This window comes from Neurospora crassa, linkage group III, assembly GCF_000182925.2.
Source record: "Neurospora crassa OR74A linkage group III, whole genome shotgun sequence".
NCBI classification, from domain to species: domain Eukaryota; kingdom Fungi; phylum Ascomycota; class Sordariomycetes; order Sordariales; family Sordariaceae; genus Neurospora; species Neurospora crassa.
The window spans coordinates 2,256,404-2,277,362 of record NC_026503.1 but is presented as its reverse complement, the minus strand read 5'-3'; the positions used below and the strand labels follow the sequence as shown (position 1 = coordinate 2,277,362).

General features: G+C 51.3%; 5 protein-coding genes across 5 annotated transcripts; 3 read left to right on the top strand and 2 right to left on the bottom strand.

Moving 5' to 3' along the window:
- Positions 1–1,982: 1,982 nt before the first annotated feature.
- NCU00011 (hypothetical protein) lies at positions 1,983–2,446 on the top strand (the record flags this gene model as incomplete). Its single annotated transcript, XM_951905.1, has 2 exons — positions 1,983–2,044; positions 2,206–2,446. 2 exons carry the CDS (start codon positions 1,983–1,985, stop codon positions 2,444–2,446), a joined length of 303 nt encoding a protein of 100 aa, XP_956998.1.
- Positions 2,447–4,506: 2,060 nt separating this feature from the next.
- Positions 4,507–10,809, top strand: NCU00010 (heavy metal tolerance protein). Its single transcript, XM_951904.3, has 4 exons — positions 4,507–5,955; positions 6,204–6,612; positions 6,695–8,868; positions 8,928–10,809. Exons 2-4 carry the CDS (start codon positions 6,211–6,213, stop codon positions 9,511–9,513), a joined length of 3,162 nt encoding a protein of 1,053 aa, XP_956997.3. The 5' UTR covers positions 4,507–5,955; positions 6,204–6,210; the 3' UTR covers positions 9,514–10,809.
- Positions 10,810–12,039: 1,230 nt separating this feature from the next.
- On the top strand, positions 12,040–12,617 carry NCU00009 (hypothetical protein; the record flags this gene model as incomplete). The annotated part of the gene is made up of 2 exons (XM_951903.1): positions 12,040–12,103; positions 12,391–12,617. The coding sequence occupies 2 exons, from the start codon at positions 12,040–12,042 to the stop codon at positions 12,615–12,617; spliced, it is 291 nt and encodes a 96-aa protein (XP_956996.1).
- Positions 12,618–13,358: 741 nt separating this feature from the next.
- Positions 13,359–16,082, bottom strand: NCU00008 (longevity-assurance protein 1). Its single transcript, XM_951902.2, has 3 exons — positions 15,345–16,082; positions 14,535–15,266; positions 13,359–14,469 (listed from the first exon to the last, which is right to left on the bottom strand). The coding sequence occupies exons 1-3, from the start codon at positions 15,522–15,524 to the stop codon at positions 14,086–14,088; spliced, it is 1,296 nt and encodes a 431-aa protein (XP_956995.1). The 5' UTR covers positions 15,525–16,082; the 3' UTR covers positions 13,359–14,085.
- Positions 16,083–17,124: 1,042 nt separating this feature from the next.
- On the bottom strand, positions 17,125–20,573 carry NCU00007 (pH-response regulator protein palH/rim-21). The gene has a single exon (XM_951901.2). It carries the CDS (start codon positions 19,858–19,860, stop codon positions 17,524–17,526), a length of 2,337 nt encoding a protein of 778 aa, XP_956994.1. The 5' UTR covers positions 19,861–20,573; the 3' UTR covers positions 17,125–17,523.
- Between the last annotated feature and the right edge of the window lie 386 nt (positions 20,574–20,959).

The window sequence follows — 20,959 nt, the reverse complement described above, 5'->3', positions numbered from 1 at the left end:
TGGGAAAGTATCATTTCGACGTGGTTTTTGCACACGACGCCAAAAATGGTTGGGTTTCGAAACAAGATGGAATTTTGACGGACTTGCTGACGGCGGACTGGAAGACGGACAGTCAGCATGTGTGAGCATTATACCCTACATGTTACCCTGGGTTTCCTGCCAGCAGGCCTTGGGTGTTTTGGGTAATCATGAGCAGGACGACGATGTCGGCCCATTTCAGTTGATTGCTGGGCCTAGCCGCTTGAGAAAATCCTCGCTCGGGCATGATCCTGTGATGGTATTTTTTTTTCTTTTTTTTTTTTTATTACAGATTTCATTTTATCTTCTTTCCTGTCGTCGTCGAGGTACGTTTTCTCCTTGAACTACCAGTAGCAGTGGCCCACCTATGTCTGAGCTCCCCTTCTTACCTTTCCCTCCTTGGCCTTAGGCTCGCTAATTCATCACGAATTCCAGGCCAATGTTACTGATGGGGTAAAGCTACGTTCCGGAAACGCATAGTCGGTTCACCATAGAACCTGAAAAGATGACACCGGAGAAACTTACGGCATGATTTAGCAAGGACATTGACCGAGATCACAGTCAAATTACACGAAAGTCGAGTGAGGCCCTCCTTCTCCTTGGCACATAACACCCCGTAGTTCCTTCCAGTTTGCCAGCCTCTTGAGATAAGGAGCTTTGGTACCTATAAGCCTGACTCTTGTTGAACAGCGGCTGAGAAGGAAATTCAGTATTTCAAGACGGTGGCAGCCGTGCTGGCAAAGAGCTTCTGGGAGCTTCATGTCGTGTTTCGAACGAGGAGACCACATGGATCTCCCGGTGACCGGCCCGTATGGCTCCGTCGGCGGAAGGCCCAGTCACCTTCTCCCGTCTTCTCCCGTTTGTCCCGCCGTCCGAATTTTCTCATGCCCGCGTCTCCCCAGTTTGCCGTTGTAGCATACGGACGAACGGGCAGAAGCATTTCACACCCAGATGAAGTCCCATGCTCTTCCCAGACAGCCATCGGTCACATAGTACCACATGCTGCCCGATATAGTGCGTACGCGCGTTACGCACGACAAAAAGGCGACGGTTTCCGCGAAAGCAAACCTATACTAATTGCCGGTTTCCTGCCGGTGAGTTTATATGCTGAGCCCAAGCCAGGCACTAAGGTAGTCTTGCTTCTGAGTTGTTTTCTTTATTGAATCGTCTGGCAAAGACTTGTCGATGTGTTTCCAGAAGCTAGCATTGTGGCAGCAGAAAAGATGGCGTAGCATTACCTACTGCTGCTGCCTCAAGCTAGCTAGGTAGTCGTGCCTAGTGTAGTCCCGCTGTATGCGGTCCGATGTGGCATGCATGCATGAAGCGGGTCGCGGTCTCATCACCAGAAGTAGCGGCAAGGCGGTGAAGGGAATTGTAATGAAAAGGGTGTGCAGGCTGGCTGCGTAGTTAGCTTTTTACACTAGTTTGGTGTTGTATGTACCTTGTTGGTCACAACAACGGCCAAGTTCAGTTCTTAGCGTGTGAAGCCAGTGGGAGAGGCCGATTGAGGAAGAATGATGAATAATGAGGCATTCTGAACCAATCACGTCAAGTTTTAGACAGCACGGTGGAGCACGAGACACATACACTTACACTGCACTACACTACACTTTAAGACGTGTATGCATGCCTCTAGACCGATATGTACACTACCTACCTACCTTTTCTTTTCTATTTGAAGAATGTTTAGCTCTTTATCCACCTCTGTCCTGTTTGACATTTTCTTCTTTCTTGTTTTTTCTTCTTCTTTTCCCTTACCGCGGTTATCGTCAGTAATGTTGATATCCTCCGCGACACGGAGTCGTTGGGGTTTCACGACTACAAAAGTTCAAGTTTCATACTATCTACTACTGACATGCAGTGAAGACGCAATGACCTACATGTAGAGAAAAAAAAAAAAAATTATATATAAAAAAGACCCCTGCTTTTGCAAATAATTCGGGCAAAGGTGGGTGGACACCGGCATGGTGCTTAAGCCTGTTGTTCGGCACCGATACCTCGACGGAGAACTGCGGAGCTGCTCTCGGTAGGTCGGTCTCACCTTCAAACTATCTTGCCCGACCTCAACATCCGGGCATCCTTCCGCAACGTAAGCAAAACAAAGAATTTTCTGCCTTCGTCCGAGCCATTTAGGATCCCAGGCAGCATCATATTTCGGCTCTTAATCCACCAAATAGACTTTACTAGTGTTACAGCCGAGTTCTCATCATCGAAGCGCAAATGTCGCATCGATCCTCCAATGTCCGACCTGCCGTCCCGTCGGGCTGGGCCGGATAGCCTTGGCAACATGAACCTCGAACCTCGTCTCGCTCCGATCCTCAAGAGGCCATGGAAACGGACCCGCACCAGCAGGCGCACTACCGGCAGACAGGGCAGGCCGGGCCCGGCAAAATCGAGACACGTAACACATCCAGGCACGCTGCCCTGATTCCGCGAGAACGCCTGGGTTTCCCGACCGACGATGACGAGAGTACAACTTCAACATGGCTCGAGGCACGTACACGGCAGGGTGCAATGCAGAATGAGCGGGGCGACGCACTGTCGTTTTGGATTCCTCATCCCCGGTCAGTTTCACATCGTCAGGTTAGGAAAGGGCAAGGAAGGAAAGGCCCGAGTCCGCTCCTTCGATCAAGGTTCCATCACGGTTCCATCACGGCCCAATCCTTTCCCTTTACTGCAATAACTCCCGGACGACCAGCATGGTGAGATTGATGAGCGCGTAGTCCGTCCTCACGTCGGTCATCACCGTCCCGCTATGGTGCTGCTGCCACGGGTCGGGCAGGGCTTGTATGGGAGGAGTTTTGCTTCCATGAAGACTTCCATCCTTCTATGGACATCTGCAATCCCGGGCAGCAACTCGTCCCGTCAACCCCATATACGTATCCCCAGCCAGCCCCCGACCATCCCCGTCGTCCCATGTGGAAGTGGTCAAAGTGAGTACCCTGTCTGCTTACCTCTTGTCAAATGCAGACCGCGGGAGCCCGAAAAGCGACAGCCGAGGATGAGAGGACTGCGGACAAGGAATAGAACTGAAAGAGAGAGAAAAAAAAAAGTCGCTGGTCCATCGCGCCGGACGAAAGGCATTGCTTGCCGGGTCGTCCACAGGTCCATAGTTTTTAGGCTTCACGCAACTCCCCGAGATAATCTCTGGTCTCTCGAGTCTTGACTTTCACCCCTCCAGCCATGAGCTTACAGCATCAAAGACTGTACGAGAATGTCCTCATCCACATCGCAAGTCCACTTTCCTGCGCTGTACGAGAATAACCACCCTTGTCAGCTACTCCAACACTCGGGTCTTCTCCCATGTGGGAGGACAACAGGAAACATCGGTTACATCGATCCCCTATGAGCGGGAACTGGTGCAGTGATGCAGCTCAAGGGCCAACCAAACAACCAATCACCATGCCGTGTTTCATTCCAACTAAACATACGATGACCACTCACCACTCACCCAATGTAGTGGGGCCTTTAAATATAAGTTGGTTTTCTCCCACCACCTCAATTGTCTGTCATTCGTGATCAGGACAGCATGGACACAGTATGGTTGTCGTGGTCAGAAAGAAAGAAAACCTAACGACAGTGATGACACACGCGAGGTACAGGCACATTTGTATTGGAAAAGCTATTGCTAGTCCATGCCAGGCGAGCATGGCATTAGACATGATGATGTGCACCGGGGAGGACATTGTGGGGATCGATCAGGACGTCAGGTACGTTATAAGCTCTGTAAGGTACCGATTGCACTACATGTCAACTTGTTAGTGTATATACTACATACATTAGGTACAGCGTCATCTCCATGAGCCCAGACGCATGATATGTCGTGCTGATATTCAGGTTCCATATCCGTGATACAAGCCCCAGATTCTGGTGCTGCGAAACAAAGAAAGTATGTAACGCTCAAAATGGAAGGCGAACATGATGTCTTGATCCAGCCAGAAAGACACATCGATTTGACTCCGACTTTTCGGAGGGGCCAGCCGCGGGCCTGGGCCAACCTCCCCATTGCGCTCGCCCTTGTCAGGGCCGCTTTGACGGTTTCATTGGCTGATCAATGCAGGCACTGCGTTTAGCTTGAAGGCGATGTTGCTGTAAGTGTGTGTGTGTGTGGAGAAGCTCTCCACTTGTCTTTGGGGACAAGCACTGCAGCCGGAGCCCAGACAGCCACTGTGGAATGTCGCCAATATGGCTAGTACTGCGTCTGTATGTAGAGTGTCGCATCTCCAATGACAGACAGCGACGGAGTCGCAAGTAATCGTAAACGACAAACCATGTGTGCCTTTTGTTGTGGCCATGGTGAAAAGAACCGATAATGTCACAATTGGGCGTCTAACGTGGCATCTCTGATTTTGTATTTACACCAAGTCATGTTTAATGGCGGGCAGGTTGCCTGTACATTGTGTAGGTACCCTACGGGTAAGAACAACCCAAGCAAGACCTGACGACACAAGTCCGGCCCGGCTCCTTCAGCTGCCCGGTTTTGTACCTTACCTCGAAGGTACATTCATACTCCAGGGCCTCCATGCACCGAACGGGCTTCGAGACCTGAGACGAGGATCCTCTCTAGCTCAACCCAAGAAGGACGTCGACCCCTCCGTCGTCCAGTTTGTGAGGCGGATGCATGTAGCATGGGCATCTGTCTGCCGTCCCGCGGCTTCTTTCGTCTGAAAGCTACCTACCTACTCTCCATCTCCGACTTCCCAACAACCTCAACTCCTTTTCAACTTCCATCTTCCATCTCACCACACTCGTTTTTGTTCTGGTTTTCCGCTCTCCTCTCCCCCTCCCCTCCCCTTCCCTCCTCTCCCCTCTGGGTCCTTGACCATCATCTCCATAGGGCTGCCCTGCCTGTCCTTGATCTCCGCTGTGCATCTTGTGCTTCGGGTACTAGCTAGGTGCAGTACACCTGCCTACGACTTGCCTCTTGTACTAGGCTTGCATCCCGTCCGGACCCAAGTACAAATCCTCTGGCTTCTCGAGCTTCTCTTTTGGCAGTAACGATACAGCCGACAAAACATCGATCACTTCTGCCATTGAGTCGCACTTACCCTGATTACCAAGTGGAAGTGGACTCCCCTCGGAGGCTTAGAAATCCACAGGCTTCCATCCATCCAGGTTATCGACGGTTCAAGCGGCCCCAGGGTTTTGAACATCAAACCAGGCGGCTCGCCTCTCAGCTGGACCTCATCAGCAGCAACGACATCTCTTGACTCGCTTCAGCCCCAGACAGGATCGATCTTTCAAGTGGCAAAAGCCGCCGCACCACCAAACCCGTCACCTGCTCCCGCCTGCGGCGCTGGCTGCCCCACCATCCGTCTACAGGCCGCCGACTCGATCGAGGTACTTCTCTACAGTACCTACTTTTACTGGACTCGGTCTCGGTGCTCAACAAGTTGACGGGAACTTGAACCGTGACGCACCTTGCTAGAGACCTTGCCATTCGACGACAACCCATCGACCCAACAGCATTCAGCAGCCGGACAAGAGCGGTCTCGAGGGTTTACCCAGAGACACGCACACGCACACGCAGCGCGATAGTGGGCGAGTACGGCATCTCATCTACACCGTCCCGTCTTTAATATACACTCCCGCCGACCCTGCTACGCCATCACCTCGGCAGCCGTCTGCAGCTTCATACTACTTCTCCTACCCCAACGTTACCGTCTGCCTATCTCCTGGGTCTTCCAGGCTCGGTCTCTCTATTCAAAACATACGCTCGCTTCTTCTGCCGCCGTCCTCATCCAGTTTGCCAGTTCGGTTGCAGTTTGCCGCCACTGCGCGCAGCCGGAACCTCAACCGCAACTTTCACTTGAACTCGGCCAACCACCACTCAAAATCGCCAAGGCCATCTCGAGGGTCCCGAGGGTCATGATCTGGCGGCCTTGCCTCTGCCTCGTCGTCGTCTTCTCCTCTCTTCTCTAAATCCTGCCTCTTTCTGTATGTCAGCTCCCGTCAAGCATTGCCTGGGCTCGTCGAGCTAGCATGCAGTGCCACCTTCTGATCATTCATCTGCTTCTGCCTTTCCATCCCCTGTCCTCCAAAAGAGGTACTCCTTGCCTCCCCGCCTTGGCTCCCACATCTCTCCTTCCCAAGCTCATCTTATTTCTATTTCACCTTTTCAACTCCTCTCAGTCAACCACCCAACCACTTTACCGGGCTCTCTTCTAACCCTCAGTTGTGTGCAGGCCCAACATGGACGCACTCAAGAGTGGACGAGGCTTTCAGCCCAGCCTCGCTGAAGTCGTCTTTAGGAATTCTCAGCTATTCTATCCAGTCATTCTATTATTCGCCTTCATCATCTCAGCCGGCATCCATAGTATCGTCACTTCCAAGACCGAGGAGGAAGTAGTTGCCCCAACCATCAAGGGCCCCGGCGGCAAACCTCTACCCTTTACCAAGAGAAGGCGTGAGCATCATGACATTCAAGCACCCTTTGTTCACAACGGCGACGTGGCCAAGACCGTGTTTCAGTACCTCTCGGCTGGTCTTGTACTATCATTTGTTGCCAACGGTGCTGCTATCGCCCTCCACGCCGTGTCAGCTCGCGGAGTGAAAGGGGAGGTGGGCGATTGGTGGTGCGATGAACAGCGCATCGTAAGTCGTTCCCACTTCCAAGTATCTGGTCCTAATGGGCTGTCAAACTATTGGCTTGATGTACTTACAACTCCGCTTAAAGGTTTACGTTGCTGGGTCAGCTTTCTTCTACGTATACGTTCTCATCACGTTGTTTGACTGGGAACACAGCCCGAATATCGTCCACTTCATTACATGGGTTCTCGGCCTCGGCGGCGAAATTGTCGTCCTGTTATCATTCGCCCTCATTGTTACCGGGAGCCACTACTCCAACTTCGGCGCTCAGGACCCGATACCGAAACAAACTGATGGCTTGGACGGATGGGACCTTGTGGATCTCAGCATTGGTGCCGTCCGTATACTAATCGTATCGATTATGGTGTTCACCTATGCGGCTCTAACGACTAGGAAGTGTATCAAGGAAAAACAGCGATATGACGAAGAAGCAAGCCACTCCGATAGTGACGAGTCAAGTCCTTTGCTAAACGGAAGTCACCCGAACTATCATACCGGCTCCAACAGAGGCAATGATCGCAGACTTCCACGGACCGACTCTGGATTTGGGAGCGAAAATGGCGCTGGGGAAGCGGGTTGTCAACAGCGTGATGCGGAAGCGGCATTTTACCGACCTCAGAAACTCCCTCACAAGACCTGGTTCGAATACTGCCGCGGTTATTCGGTCTTCTTCCCATATCTTTGGCCAGCAAATTCTCTCAAGCTCCAGGGCATCATACTTGTGTGCTTTGTTTTGGTCCTTCTTCAGCGCTTTGTCAACATTGCGGTTCCCGCTCAGATGGGGAGAGTTACCGATGCATTAGAGCCGAAGGACGGGGTTTTCAAAATGCCGTGGATGCAGGTTGGACTCCTCGTATTATACAAGCTGCTTCAAGGGCCTTCTGGATTGCTGGGGTCTTTGAGGTCGATCCTCTGGATTCCCGTATCGCAGCATACCTACCGAGCATTGACGACAGCTGCATTTGAGCATGTGCATTCCTTGTCACTGGATTTCCACCTTGGCAAACGCACTGGAGAGGTCCTTTCCGCTCTCAACAAGGGAGCCTCTATCAACCAGTTCCTGGAGCAGACAACCTTCCAAGTGGCTCCTATGCTCATCGACCTTTTCATAGCCATCATCTTCTTCTATGTCAAGTTCGGGCCCATGTACGCCTTGTTCGTCTCGGTCATCACCTTTTATTATTTGTTTTTGACGATCCGTATGGCGGCAACCAGGGCTGACCAGCGACGCGATATGGTCAACGCGGATAGAGAGGAAGAGGCGGTTAAGAACGATTCGATCACGTCTTACGAAACGGTCAAGTACTTCAACGCCGAAAAATACGAGTTTGCGCGCTACCGCAATGCGATCCTCAACTTCCAGGCAGCCGAGGCCAAGGTGACCTTTGGCATGAATCACATGAACATGTGTCAGTCCATGGTCTTCATGTGCGGCTTTCTTGTCATCATGATGACCTGCGCGTATCAGGTCAGCCAAGGCACTCGGACCCTTGGTGAGTTTGTGTCGTTGATCACTTATCTCGGCCAACTGCAAGGACCACTCAACTTCTTTGGTACTTTTTACCGGACCATCCAGCAAGCCATGATCTCCGGAGAGAGACTCCTTGAACTCTTCAAAATCCAGCCTTCTGTCATCGACGGCCCTGATGTCCAAGACTTGGCAAGCTGCAGCGGCCATTTGAAATGGAACAACGTCGGGTTCTCGTACGACAAGCGCAGGCCTGCCCTGCATGACCTGTCTTTCGAGTGCAAGCCCGGAACTACCACCGCGTTTGTCGGCGAGTCTGGAGGTGGCAAATCCACCGTTTTCCGTTTGATGTTCCGGTATTACAACTGCCAGGAGGGAAGCATACAGATGGACGGCCATGACGTGAAAGACTTGACCATCGACTCAGTGCGCCGATTCATCGGTGTTGTTCCGCAAGATACTATCCTGTTCAACGAGACCCTCATGTACAACCTGAAATATGCGAACCCGAACGCAACCGAGGAAGATGTGTATGATGCTTGCCGGGCGGCTGCGATTCACGATCGTATTCTGAGTTTCCCGGACGGCTACGCCACCAAAGTTGGCGAGCGTGGCCTTCGCTTGAGCGGTGGTGAGAAGCAACGTGTCGCTATCGCGCGCACAATTCTCAAAAACCCACAAATCATCATGTTGGACGAGGCGACATCAGCCTTGGATGGTGAGACAGAGCAGAAGATCCAGTCCAAGCTAATCAGCGGCAATTTTGGCGAGGGCCGTACGCTCCTGATCATTGCGTAAGTGACTTATGTACTGATCATCACTGAATAGTTGCTGACGATAATATGTATTACAGGCATCGATTGTCAACTATTACGCATGCGGATCAAATTATCGTCCTTCACGCTGGCACCATGGTCGAAAAAGGTACGCATCAGGAGCTCCTAGCTCTGGGTGGCCGCTATGCTTCCATGTGGGAGAAGCATTGCCGTGCTGAACGCGCGGCAGAGCACGCCCTGAGAGCCACCCTGAAGGCTCAAAAACTGTTGAGTCGAGCCAACCTCTCACGAGATGACGATCACTCAGATGGAGATAGCATGGCCTCATCCGCTATTCTGCAGACAGGGCTGAAAAGCCCAACTGCTGGTACCTCGACGCCGGACAATGAGTCAGACACCACATCTCATAGGGGTACTAGCTCACACTCGGATGATGACAGCAGCGCTTCGGTCAGTGGATCAGAGGGAACTCTTCATGACGAAGCGAGCGATGATTCTCACGAGGAGGACAACCACAACAGTGCCTACGACCCGCGAATCGCGGCGATACAACCAATTGCTGGACGCAGAGACAATGGTCAACCGCTTTCAGCCTCATATGTCTCGCGTTCTGGACTGTCCTCAAGTTGCTCTTTGCCACGTAGGGTACGAGCCAGTACATGAGGGCTCCCGAACGACTCAGTCAACGATGCATCAGTGTTAAGCGAGAGTTTTATACATTTGCGACATAGCCACACCTAATAATCGGTCACCATGGGCGACAAGCCAAGTCAACCTCCCTCGTCGATGCCATGCTGGACATATTGCATGTTTTGGTCTCGTTTTCGTTCTCAGCGAAGCATCGACTGGTCCCCGTGGCGGGACCGTAATAATCACCCACTTCGCATTTCCTTCTGTCTACAAAATCTCTTTTTGTTTTCCTTTTCTTATTCAAACATGCCGCTTAACGAGAGACGCGAACCATGAGATAAGATTCCCAAGCATAGCTGGCGTTGGTGGGGATTCCTTTAATGCAATATGGGCCATATTTTTTGTCCCTTTACACTCGAAATTCTTAGGGCCACCTTTTAAAAGAACTTGTTGCTCTGGTCCAGTGACATACTGTACGCCCCTTCCTTGGTTTCTTGATATGTCGCTTCCATTAATGTTTTTGATTTTTCTTCGTGCATTGGGAGCCGTGTGTCATGGTGTTACACTCTGGTTTGCCTTTTCACACTTTGCTTTTTACAGCGCGGCATCGGACAGGGTAGACGGAGGAGAAACGGTGAACAGAGCATGTGGAGAAGGGGGAAAGGAAGAAAAGAAGGGGGGGAAATACCCGGAGCCCGGAGTTATCTATCACCATGCAAGTGGTTTATCAAGTGATTTGGGGTCACGACCTTACAGTCCGTGGGAAACGAAGGACTTATCAGTTTGTGATGGGGTTTTCCAAAACACTCATAAGAGACACTAATTCATCCGGTCGATGGCTGATGGCCCATCGATGACACTATCACCCCATCTTCCTCTCGCATCTGTTCTATTTTCCCGTATTTTCCCTACCCGCTTTTTCGATGTGAGCGAGACCTTTTTTTTCCGTCTTCATTTTTGGTCTATCTGTTCCTGGTCACTAAGCATGTGCGAGCAAGCGAGCAACGTTTGGCGAGCAAGCGAGTAAGCAATGCTTAGTATATGAGCGAGTTGTCATTAAATGTTTTTGAAGGGCGGCTATTTGCGTTATGACTGGTTTGTGGGAGGGGTGGAAGTGGTGGAGCAAGATACCCAGATCGATGGTGTTGGTGCATGGGTCTGGTGTTGGCTGCTGAGTGAAAATGGTTCACTCTGTCAGCTCGAAAAAGGATGATGCTTCAGAGCGGAGGTAAATACCCAGTGAGCTTAGCGTGCAGTGCGTTTGTAGTTTGTAATACTTGAGATGAACTATCTTCAGTTGAAGGAAAGAGGGTGTGTGTTATGATTGCTGCTGGATCATGCCTTGATCCATTGTGCTCGGAAGTGAGACTTGTGAGGAGATGTATTAGGGGAGCGACAATGAATGCTGTGTGCTGTACCTACTCCGTCTCGTCCTGGACAAACATAACAAACCTTTTGACATTATACCTTGGGCATACTCTTACCACGCATCCAAGCGTCTTTACTGCACCTTTGCGCTTAATTTCTAGGCAAATCCCGAATCGAAATATCCCAAAGGACTTTAGCCGATGTGTTTTCGAATTGCCGTAATCCCCATTATAGTTTTGCAACGGCCTTTCTTAACCTACAGCGAGCGGTATCGGACTGCAAAGGTCTCATCATTTCTGTCATGGATGAGTCCGTGTCTTCGGGTCGGAGAAGGAGTGGCCACGAGGGGAAAAAAAAAAAAAAAAAAAAGGTATGATGGGTTCAAATGTCAGAAATAGCAAGAACAACTTGGCCAACGAACAAAAACTTGGAAAGTGCTGTTCGCTCTTACAAGTAGGTAGCTGGATCACGGGCAGTCCCATGAGTGGCTCTTGCCTCGACTCAAGCCTCGTTAGCTTCACCCACGTATGTCCGGAGACTTCCCGCCCTTACTAGACTGAACAGACCTCTCCTTCAATACATGTGGTTGAAAACAAATCAACTTTCCAGACGTCAAACACATTCTATAGAAAGTGAGGCTTCGAGATGTCATCACGATGATCTGACTCAGGCCTGCTCAGAAGGCCAGTATGACCTCTTAACCTTTTTTGCATGATGCAACTCACAAAGGTCTAAGAAAAGTCATGGCTCGATATCTTTCACAGGCACTTCCCGTAAGAAGAAGAAAACGAGTTTGTTGGTCATCCAACAGGTCGAGTGTTTCGGAGTTCAGAGGTTTGCCTGTCATCCATCTCCCATATGTGGCAATGTCGACTTTGTGAAGCAGCATTCAGTTCCAGATATCGATTAGTGATGGCTAACATCAAACGCAGGGTTTTTGACACCTCGTCATGTAGAAATTTGGGAGAGGTAATTTGCGCATTCCGAGTGTTCCAGCCTCGCGATATATAATCATGTCCGAGGATGCGTCCAACTGAAAAGTAGGATGCCTGCTAGTAGTCAATATCTAAGTTTCGTTGAGTATAGCAGGAGCATCTCTGCCTCCAGCATAACCATTAGTGTCGTCAGAAGAGAAGAATCAACATTATCGAGCCAGTATTGTTTTTGTTTATCAACCCACAAATACTCACCATGTCCAGTTCTAACTCAACAATCAACAATAACAACACAACATCCTCCTCAACCACGGGGGGCTGTAAGTGAAAGTTTACTTTTTCAGCCACTTGCTTTTCTTTCCGCACCCCTGTCTCCCTTTTGTTTTCTTTTTATCCTTCTTCCTCTTTTCTCCCCTTCAATTTTGCACCAAAACACCATACTCACCCATCCCCCTTTTCCGACTAGCATCCTCCACCTCCTCATGGCCAGGGACAGAGTCAAGGACAGGAACCAGTTCCTTCTCCCACAACATCGCGTCCACCAGGACCAGCACCACCACCACTACCCCCTCATACCTTAGCACACCCAAACCCACAACAACAACAGCAACATCATCATACAAATCTCCCTTCCCAAATAGCTCCGTCCAGCCAAGAAGGGAATCCAGATTCACCGAGCACTTTGAGTACAGCGAGTGGAAGAATATGCCTAGCGTGGTTGACCACAGCAAGCATTTCGAGTTGATGGCGGTGCCGATTGAGCATGAGAGGAAGGAAGCCGAGGAGAAGAAGAAGAAGAAGTCTTGGGGTTGGGGTAGTGGTAGTGGTAAATGATGATGGTAGGTCTCATGAAGAAGTAGCGTAGGGCGGAATACCTCGTAGAATTCATTTAAACTCGGGCTTGGGAAGGGGGGCTAAAAAGCGGTACTTGAAGAAGAAGTGGAGGGAAGTAAATATGGGAGAGGAGGAAGGGGAAGGGGAAAGAGGTCAAGAGGGATAAACGAAGGGGAAAAAAAAAGGAAGAGCGGAGGAAGAATGGTATCAATTAGAAATAAAAAAAACATATAAATTGTCATGATTCGGATCAGTTGTCCCTGGGTACCTCTACTTCTTTAGAGAGCCCGAGTTCTAGGCGTACGTAGCAAATCAAACGAGCCAGCCGTCTGTCCTTCGTAAATTTTACTCTGTATATCGATGCAATCCTGTCTAGATAGTCCAGCTATCGTCTTTCCCCTATCTATCATCCATCACTACTTCCTCATTCTTGCACTTATTTTCAATTTTTTCTTTCCTGGTTGCTGATTCCGAGATGAGGTTCGTACTGGCTGGCTCCTGGGTTGAGGATCGATGATACTGGCTTTGTGACCGTACTTGATCTTTCTTTCGAATAAGCCATTTAATTGACACAAACGTACGTGCTTTTTGTTGCCATGCTTTTCGTGCGACTGACGCTTTTCTTCCCGTCCTTGGTGAAGCATAGGGAGCATGTATCACCATTCCGATGCTATCTCGTTGTTTACTTGGCCGTCTTTCGTGGTATTCAGAGGAGGAGACCCTTGGTAGCTGGGAATTATCGTGACGTTGTTAAAACTCCGAATCGGAGTCAAAATACAGGACATTGACCGTCATCGGTAGAGAGGCGTGGACGGATCTAAAAGTCGGTAAGAAGATTCGTTGTATCGTTACCCGCACAGACAGACTGCCCTTGACTGCCACGAAGTTACCAAGATCGGATGATATCTGTCACCCCAGTCTTGGATCAATTCGATGATTGGCCATATGGTAATGGCTTTTGAGGAAGCCCGTATGATTGATAATTAATCTTGACAGCAGGACCGAGAAGTTTGACGTGGCCAAATAGTTCGTGATCCCCCTTTTACTTTGTTTACTTATCCCTATTTATCCTTTGCATCACTGCATGTTTTCGAGTCGCCGTTTGAGCGAGTGTGTGATAGGTAATCATGTAGATTTTTCATGCACAGGAGTTGTGCAAGTATCCTTTCTTCCTTTCATTACTTCTTCTCCTGAACCCTTTTCTAATCCCTTTCCCGATTCATCCCAAATGGTCGTATGGTGTGTGATTCATTTCCATGCAGTTACAAATGATGTACACCGTCGATTCATTCCCACTCCCTCTTTTTTCATATGCAAACATGGTGGGAGGGACGTTTAATGTGCCGAAGTTGTGTGCAGATAGATAGATATAGATGCACATCATACATCATCACCGGAAACCCCCCAATTATAGTGACTCTAATACAAGCGATAATGATAACAGAAAGATGCTGTTACTCCCCCCAATCTACCTCTTGGTGGTAGAGCCGTTAACGGTAGGCTTCTCCTCGGTAACATCATCTTCCAACTCGGACTCATCATCGCTGCGGTCATCCTTGGCAACTTTATGGACAACGAAGCGGTAAGCGATGCGGATGATGAAGAACAGCCAAAAGAGGTTGAGTGCCTGAAGGGAGCCGAGCAAAGCGAGCGTGATGACGAAGGAGAGGCTGCACTTGTACTGCTGAGTCTCCCAGTTGAGCTCGTAAGGGCCGACGGTCTTGAACTCGGTGAACAGACTCCAAATGATGCGCAAGTTGAGGTAGTGGCGCAGGTAGATCCATACACACATGAAGGTGAAGTAGTAGGGGCCGGTGAGCGCGTGGTCGAGGTAGTTGAGAGTCTTGGATGTCTGGAAATTGGGCAAGTTAGCAAACGCGCCATGCCCTGACTTAGGGATGCTGGGCGGGGACTTACCGCCAAGAAGAAATCACTGATGTCATGGGTGATGTAGACCGCAAGACCGATGTAGGTGAAGTGGAAGCGGTAGCTCAAGCCAATCAAAGCCAAGCTGACAATATGATGGCAGACCAACTCCCTGAAATCCTTCCGGGGCTTTTCCATTCCCAGGAGAAGCACGATGGCCTGCTGCGCCCAGTAGGCAGCCTGGAAAAGGTAGTAAAACTTGAACACAGCCACATGGGTCTTGTGCGGGAAGTTCTCGTACATGCCGACGGTGTTGAAGTACCAGACGGGCGTGCGGCTCATAACGAACATACCAACGGGTCCCATGATTCCAAAGTAGAGAGCCGTGTACATTTGCTCCATATACCGAGCCTGCTTTCCGCGCGACTTGAGGCCGGCCCAGCGCGCCATGGGGCGCAGAACCTCCTGCATGATGAACTCGCGGGTGAAGGACAAGACGATGGTGTAGAAGGATACAAAGGCAATGTCCCAGAGGCCTTTGCCGTATTGCGGGATCTCATCGGAACTCGAAGTCGGCAGCTTATATGAGAGGAAGATAAAGTGGTGGATCGGGTTGCTCTCGGTCGGGTTGATGGCGTAGAGAGATAGGAATGCCATCAGGATGGCCAAGGGCAAGGCCCACGTGTGTTTGATGGCATAGTTTTTGGCGCGGCGGAGGAGGGAGCGCGCCTTGCGCCGCTTGGAATATTTCTTGCCTGGTGGCGCAGCGACATCTTTGGAATCCTGTATGACAACTGCAGTCAGCTTCTCTTCTTGTTGCCCTGTCCATAGCCTGGTGTTCAAGATGGGACGATGCCTTACCTTCTGTGAGAGGGCAAGACTGGTGGCCAAGGCGGGTGCGCCAGTGTCACCGACGCGCAATGCTTGTCCAAGGCCGCTCGACTTTCTTCGGCGACGGGCTGCGGTAGCCTCGGAGTGTAATTGGCGGTCTGCCGCCGAGCTGAGCTCCGGAAACGGTTCTGATTTTGTCGAGGGTGCCATGGTGGGCGGTGGGTGGTGGTGGTGGTGGTGGTGGATGGCCGGTCAGTCGGACAGCCTCCGGGATGGAAGACGTAGAAGCGCAAGACGGACGCGAGGGATTCCCAGTATCCAAAGGTCGTTGCTGCTCTTTTTGTTTCCTTCAAAGCCGCAGTTAGACCCCGACCGTCTCTTCGTTTGCGCCGAACCAGATCACGATAAAACGCCGAAGGAGTAGGAGTACGCGTGCGCTCGTTCCACGGGCAGATAAGCTAGAGAAAAAAAAGGAGGGGCGTGACCGAATCCTGTGAAACTCGGAGGGGAATTAAAACAATGATAAGAGTAAGCTGCTGATGCTGCTTCTAGTGCGCCCCTTGCACCGTAAAGGAAACAGAACAAAAAAACAAAAAAGAATTTCTCGTGAAAAGGTTTGGAAGCAGAGCAAGAAGAGCCGTTGCAAGGGGGGCAGTTCCGATTTTGAAGATGGTCCCGTCTTTTCGTGTTGGAGGGGGAGTGGCCTCAAGTGAGAGACTGGGGCGCTCTCTCCACGGCGTGTCGCTCAGCCGCGGGACGGAAGGCGGTAGGGACCACGGCACCACACCTCGTCCTCACCTCAGCGCCCAGAATGGACTCCATAGTGTACTTACCTAAGTACGCAGGACTAGGGGGCTGGCATGACGCTAACACGCTTCATGGTCCCGACAAACACCCAATTTTCCCCTGTTCGGGTCTTCCGCCGCGACCGACCCCACAGACCGCTTAATTGGACCCTTGTTTCCACCGCCGTGACCCAAACAACACCTCTGGAGGAAGAAGGTTGAGGTGAGAAGCCAGTGACGAGGTGAAGAATGGCGCAAAAAGGTGAAGTGTCAACCGGTCCGGGTGTTCACCACTGCCGTCTCTTCATCCTGTGGACAACCTAAGTCGCAAAGCTCCCGTCTCTATTTTTCGTCCCTTCTCTTCCCCCACTTCCCCATCAGGTTAAATCGCCAAGCGCACTCCCTATTAGTCTTGCCAAAACCAATCTTCATCGGCCTATTCTACACTACGGGGATACTGGAGAGGCCGATGGCGAGGATCAGGGGGGTTTGTCTTCAAGAGACCCGAGCTTCTACTTGCTCATGTCAAAATTACTTATGCGCACCGCGCGCAGAGGCCACTACAGATTTTGAGAGTCAAAAGCTCGGCCATCAAGTACTTCACCAAAGAACTTTGTTCTTCCTGCAAATTCATGAGCAATCAGCGCTTTTTCCAAGACCATGCACTCTCTCGATATCTTGAGTACGTGGCCGTGAAGAGAATGCATTTTCATCAACGTGATCAAAAGTGATGATGTTCGCCAAGGCTGCGGGAAATAGGTGGTAAAACAGGTTAGCGGTGCGCATAAGTCTGCCATTCACGAGCCGAGGCTGGATTGGACGGCACCACTCTTTGGAGTCGGCAGGTGTCCCGATGGGGAGTGCAACTCCAAGGGCTGCCGAGTCCGCGGAACCCTGCTGACTGGCTACGACCATTCTGTGGAGGCAGTTTGTTAGCAGAAAAGGGGGCTCACACTTCACAAGGGATTGCAGAGGACGTTTCCACCAACGTCAGGTCATATTGCGACCAGCCGCCAAGAACAACTCCATCCTTTGATATGACCCAAGCGCGCAAACGAATTGCAGACAGAACTTGGCAGGGCAACTTCAACCAAAATTCATGAATCCTTCATAGAGGGTACTGTAGGTACCTCAAAAATGCCATCAATCAGTGAGAAAGCATAGTGAACATCCAAGGAAGTTGCCATTGAATGTACAACCACACATATACCATATAGCCTCTCACTTCTTCCTTCCGCGGGCCCCGGACATTCCGACGGTGATGATGACTACCTCACCTACGACCTTCCATCCTAAACGCCCTTTTTTGATCCTCGCTAGACGCCGAAACAATGCAGTAACATGTGGTATCTCCTATAGAAAAATGGTAGAAACAATCCCAAAAATACCCAAGGATGATAGATAGAAAAGGCGTGCCAGCCGTGTCAAGGAGACGGTGTCGTTGAGGAGTCGCTTCTCGCTGGTTGCTTACCCAGAGCAACTAGCGACGGTGACTGCGGCTGCGACGGTGCTCTGGCTGGGTCTTGCCGTGGTGGAGCTGGTATTACCGTCACAGGCAGGTGGTTATACCTGTTGTTGGTAAATGAGCCCTGGGTAACGATAGGACTCAGTTGTGGCCGGGGCATTTGCGCTGTGCTCATGCTGCTGTTTGCCGCTCGTGGTGGAGGAGAAAAAGAAGTTTGTATCGGCGTCTGGGCCCCCCCTACCGCAATCACCGTTCCCGAAGCGTTGCTATTCCGGCTCTCTTCCCTAACCGTTCCCTCCCTTGATGAATGATTAAGCTCTTCCTCCTCACAGAGCTGGGCAATGGCGGCGCCTCTGCGCGGTGGCGCGGGGATAACGGTGACGGGCAAGTTGTTGGTATCCAGAGTTGGGCGGAACTTCTCGCGTAGATTCTCAGCTTGGGTTGCTGCGAACTCCTCAACTCTAGCGCGGAGATCCCATCGCGAATTCTCGTCGCGCTGCATCTTGCTGCTTCGTGGCTCCGAACGCGTTACGAAATCCCTGCTCGAAACTGTTGGTGTAAGTGCGTGCCATCTGCTTCCTGCTGATGAGGCTTTTGCCCCCACATGGGAGTTTTGTGTTGAGCGAGCATCCTGAGCAGGCGCTGAGCCGGGACTCGCGCTCCCATAGTCTCTATGTCGACTGGAACCACGACTCTCGCTCCCCGACAAGCGCCCCATATTGCGTGTCGGTGGTGGCGTACCATACGATGTCAGCTCTGTCATGGTATGGTACCTGACGGCGTACATGGTGCTCGCGGCGCTAGTGGTGTCCGTCCGGCTCACTGGCGTAGCTGCCGGAGTTGGTCGTGCGGGCCATAACGGCGGTGATAAGAACCGTGGCCTCTCGTCGTCATTTGTAGTTTCCGCCACCGGCGAGCTCCCCTCGTTAGGCTCGTTTCTAGAGCTGGGCTCGGTACGGTGCTTTGACGTCAAGGTGCTAATCTTCGACCAAGCACCAAACCTCGACAGGCTTGGCCCGCCGTCTTTGCCACCTCCACCACTTTCCGTATCCTGCGAGTCCGAACCGCCCGAACCCTTTCTCTTCATCTTTGGCCAGGCATGTTCCGATTGTGATGCCTCGAGCATCTCGTCTCCATCGAACACTTCTCTTCCCAATATTCCATCCTTCTTTTCTTCCCTTTCCAATGCTTCGATTCTCTCTACCCATTCCCAGACAATGACACTAGCAGCAGCAGCCCCCACCCATCTGACATAGTCTCCCCAGCCCGCGAAGTCAGGTTTCGATATATCGAGGATGAAGAACACAACAGGAACGAGAATGGAGACCACGGACAGGACAGCCACGAGGATCATATTCTTCATCAAGGGGTGGTAAAACGCGTACCGCTTCTTCATAATTGAGTAGTATAACACCCAAGCAGCATAGAGAACCCCCAGGGCGAGGGCGAACAGATAACTAAGGGCCGGCACAGCCTCGGTGAACTTGGGCCGTGTAAGGTCGGAACCACCATATTTGAAGCTGTTGAGTGATTGGAAAATGACGTCCAACGTGATGAGCGCAAAAGCCGTCCATTTGATAATCACCTTTTCTCTCTGGCGCGGAAACAGACGAATCAGAGTTTGCGCTTGGGCGAGCCATAGAAAGGTGTCGGATATAATGCGGATAATTTTGAGTTCGGCCCCACCAAGAACATCTTCTTGTAGTTGTTTGGCGTTTTGAACCCCCCAGGAATACTGTTGCTCGGCGGCGCGAAACGTGGCTGCGTTGGCGATGGTCAGTGAAATGGCGACCGAGAGAGCTGCAACTTTCTGCAACCAAGGACGCCCTCCGATGCTGGTGCCGCCGCCGCCATTTGTGAACCCTTTGCGTCCCAGAACAACCACTCCGCCATCAAGAAATGACCTCGGCGTGATGAAGAGCATGATAACCAAAGTGTATGCGATAATGGTCGTCGCCGCAAGAGCGTAGCATTGCGGAAACGTCGACGCATAGAACGGATCACGCCAGTCCGAAAAGTGGGAGTCGTCATCTGCTTTCAGTCCCATGGTGCCACTTGCAGTCCCCCCTACGACTCCGCCAGAAGCAATAATGTTGGGAACGGAACGAAGGGCGAGATTGCATGATGGCGGTTTGAAGGCGGCCGGAGCGCTAAGCGTAATGATCTCGCCATTGGGGAGTTGGAGAATGCCTCCTTCGGGGAGGTTGAAAGAAGCGCAGCTGAGAGCATTGCTGGCGGCCCCGGCGGTAGATATCGGATCGGCCGTCGGGTCGCTGAAGAGCTGTCGTGGTTCCATGCTAAATCGGTCGCAAGTGACGGCAAAAGACCGCTGGGAATGCGCTTTGGCAATCCTTCTGCCTCCTGCTGTCTATGCCTCAATCGCCATAAGGTTTGGTCTCTCCGGTGTCGCATCTGGCGCGCGTACAGCGCCGTGATCGTGGTTGTGGTCGAGGTTCGCTGTCCACTGTCGTCGGGATTGATGTCGCAAATGTGGCCCTATTGCCAAAATCCAGTGTGTGTCCAAGGTGTGTCGTTCAATTGCCCTCACAATAGCCCCTCTCCGATCTACCCCAATAGCTTTCCTTCGGAAGATTCGCGATCACTTTCCCAGCACGCGATGCGATCGCTCTTGAGGTTTGAGACAGGAGGTATGATGTCAAGATAGGTAGGTAGCAAAGTAGGGCGTGAAGGTGTTCTGAAGGCCCTGAGCTTCAGAGGCTGGGCGCCGAGAAATCGTGATTGTATACCTCTATGGCCTGAACTGCTGAAAGAAAAAAAAAAAACAGGGCTCGAGTCGCAATCTGCAGGTGGAGAAGAGGCGACGGGAATATTGCGCCGCGGCGTGGATCTAGCACAGCAGATGATGAAGGATACCTAGGTAGTTCTGGCGCTGAAGATTTGACGTTCGTATCTTGCTCGGCAAGATGGGATGTGCGGATGGGAAGTGGTCGAGGGAACGTCGGGTTTCCAGTCGTCGGCAGGATAAATCGCATTCGACGACGGCCGGGGACTTGCGGTTAGGTTGGAATGGCACCTTCAGCATATACTTGTAGGCGCAGAACAATGTAGTACCTAGTACTCCTCCTGTAAACTAAGCGGGGGAAGTGTACCGTGTTCCAATCCCGGATGCACTGTTCATCTCGGCTCACTTTTGCAGAGACGGGCCGTAGAGTTCCCAAATCAGTGGATGGGGCCGCCACTAGGAATCAAGTGCGAGCTTCCACTTGAGAGAGAACTTATCCGCAACTCCATCTCCTGCTCAGGAGTCGGTATCGTGGGTCCCGTGCCGCATCTGTGTCAGGCTATGGGTTGATTCATGACGCCCTCTCAGTGGACGTCATCTTTTCATGTCCCGAATATATATTACTCGGTGGATCAACTCGAAATGCAGAGAT

Excerpts from the sequence above, each read along its gene's own strand:
- NCU00010 (XM_951904.3), top strand. The coding sequence starts at position 6,211 with ATGGACGCACTCAAGAGTGGACGAGGCTTTCAGCCCAGCCTCGCTGAA. Across the intron at positions 6,613-6,694 it reads GGTGCGATGAACAGCGCATC|GTTTACGTTGCTGGGTCAGC; the intron begins GTAAGTCGTTCC and ends CTCCGCTTAAAG. Across the intron at positions 8,869-8,927 it reads CGTACGCTCCTGATCATTGC|GCATCGATTGTCAACTATTA; the intron begins GTAAGTGACTTA and ends TATGTATTACAG.
- NCU00008 (XM_951902.2), bottom strand. The coding sequence starts at position 15,524 with ATGGCACCCTCGACAAAATCAGAACCGTTTCCGGAGCTCAGCTCGGCG. Across the intron at positions 15,267-15,344 it reads GTCTTGCCCTCTCACAGAAG|GATTCCAAAGATGTCGCTGC; the intron begins GTAAGGCATCGT and ends GTTGTCATACAG. Across the intron at positions 14,470-14,534 it reads TCAGTGATTTCTTCTTGGCG|ACATCCAAGACTCTCAACTA; the intron begins GTAAGTCCCCGC and ends CCCAATTTCCAG.
- NCU00007 (XM_951901.2), bottom strand. The coding sequence starts at position 19,860 with ATGGAACCACGACAGCTCTTCAGCGACCCGACGGCCGATCCGATATCT.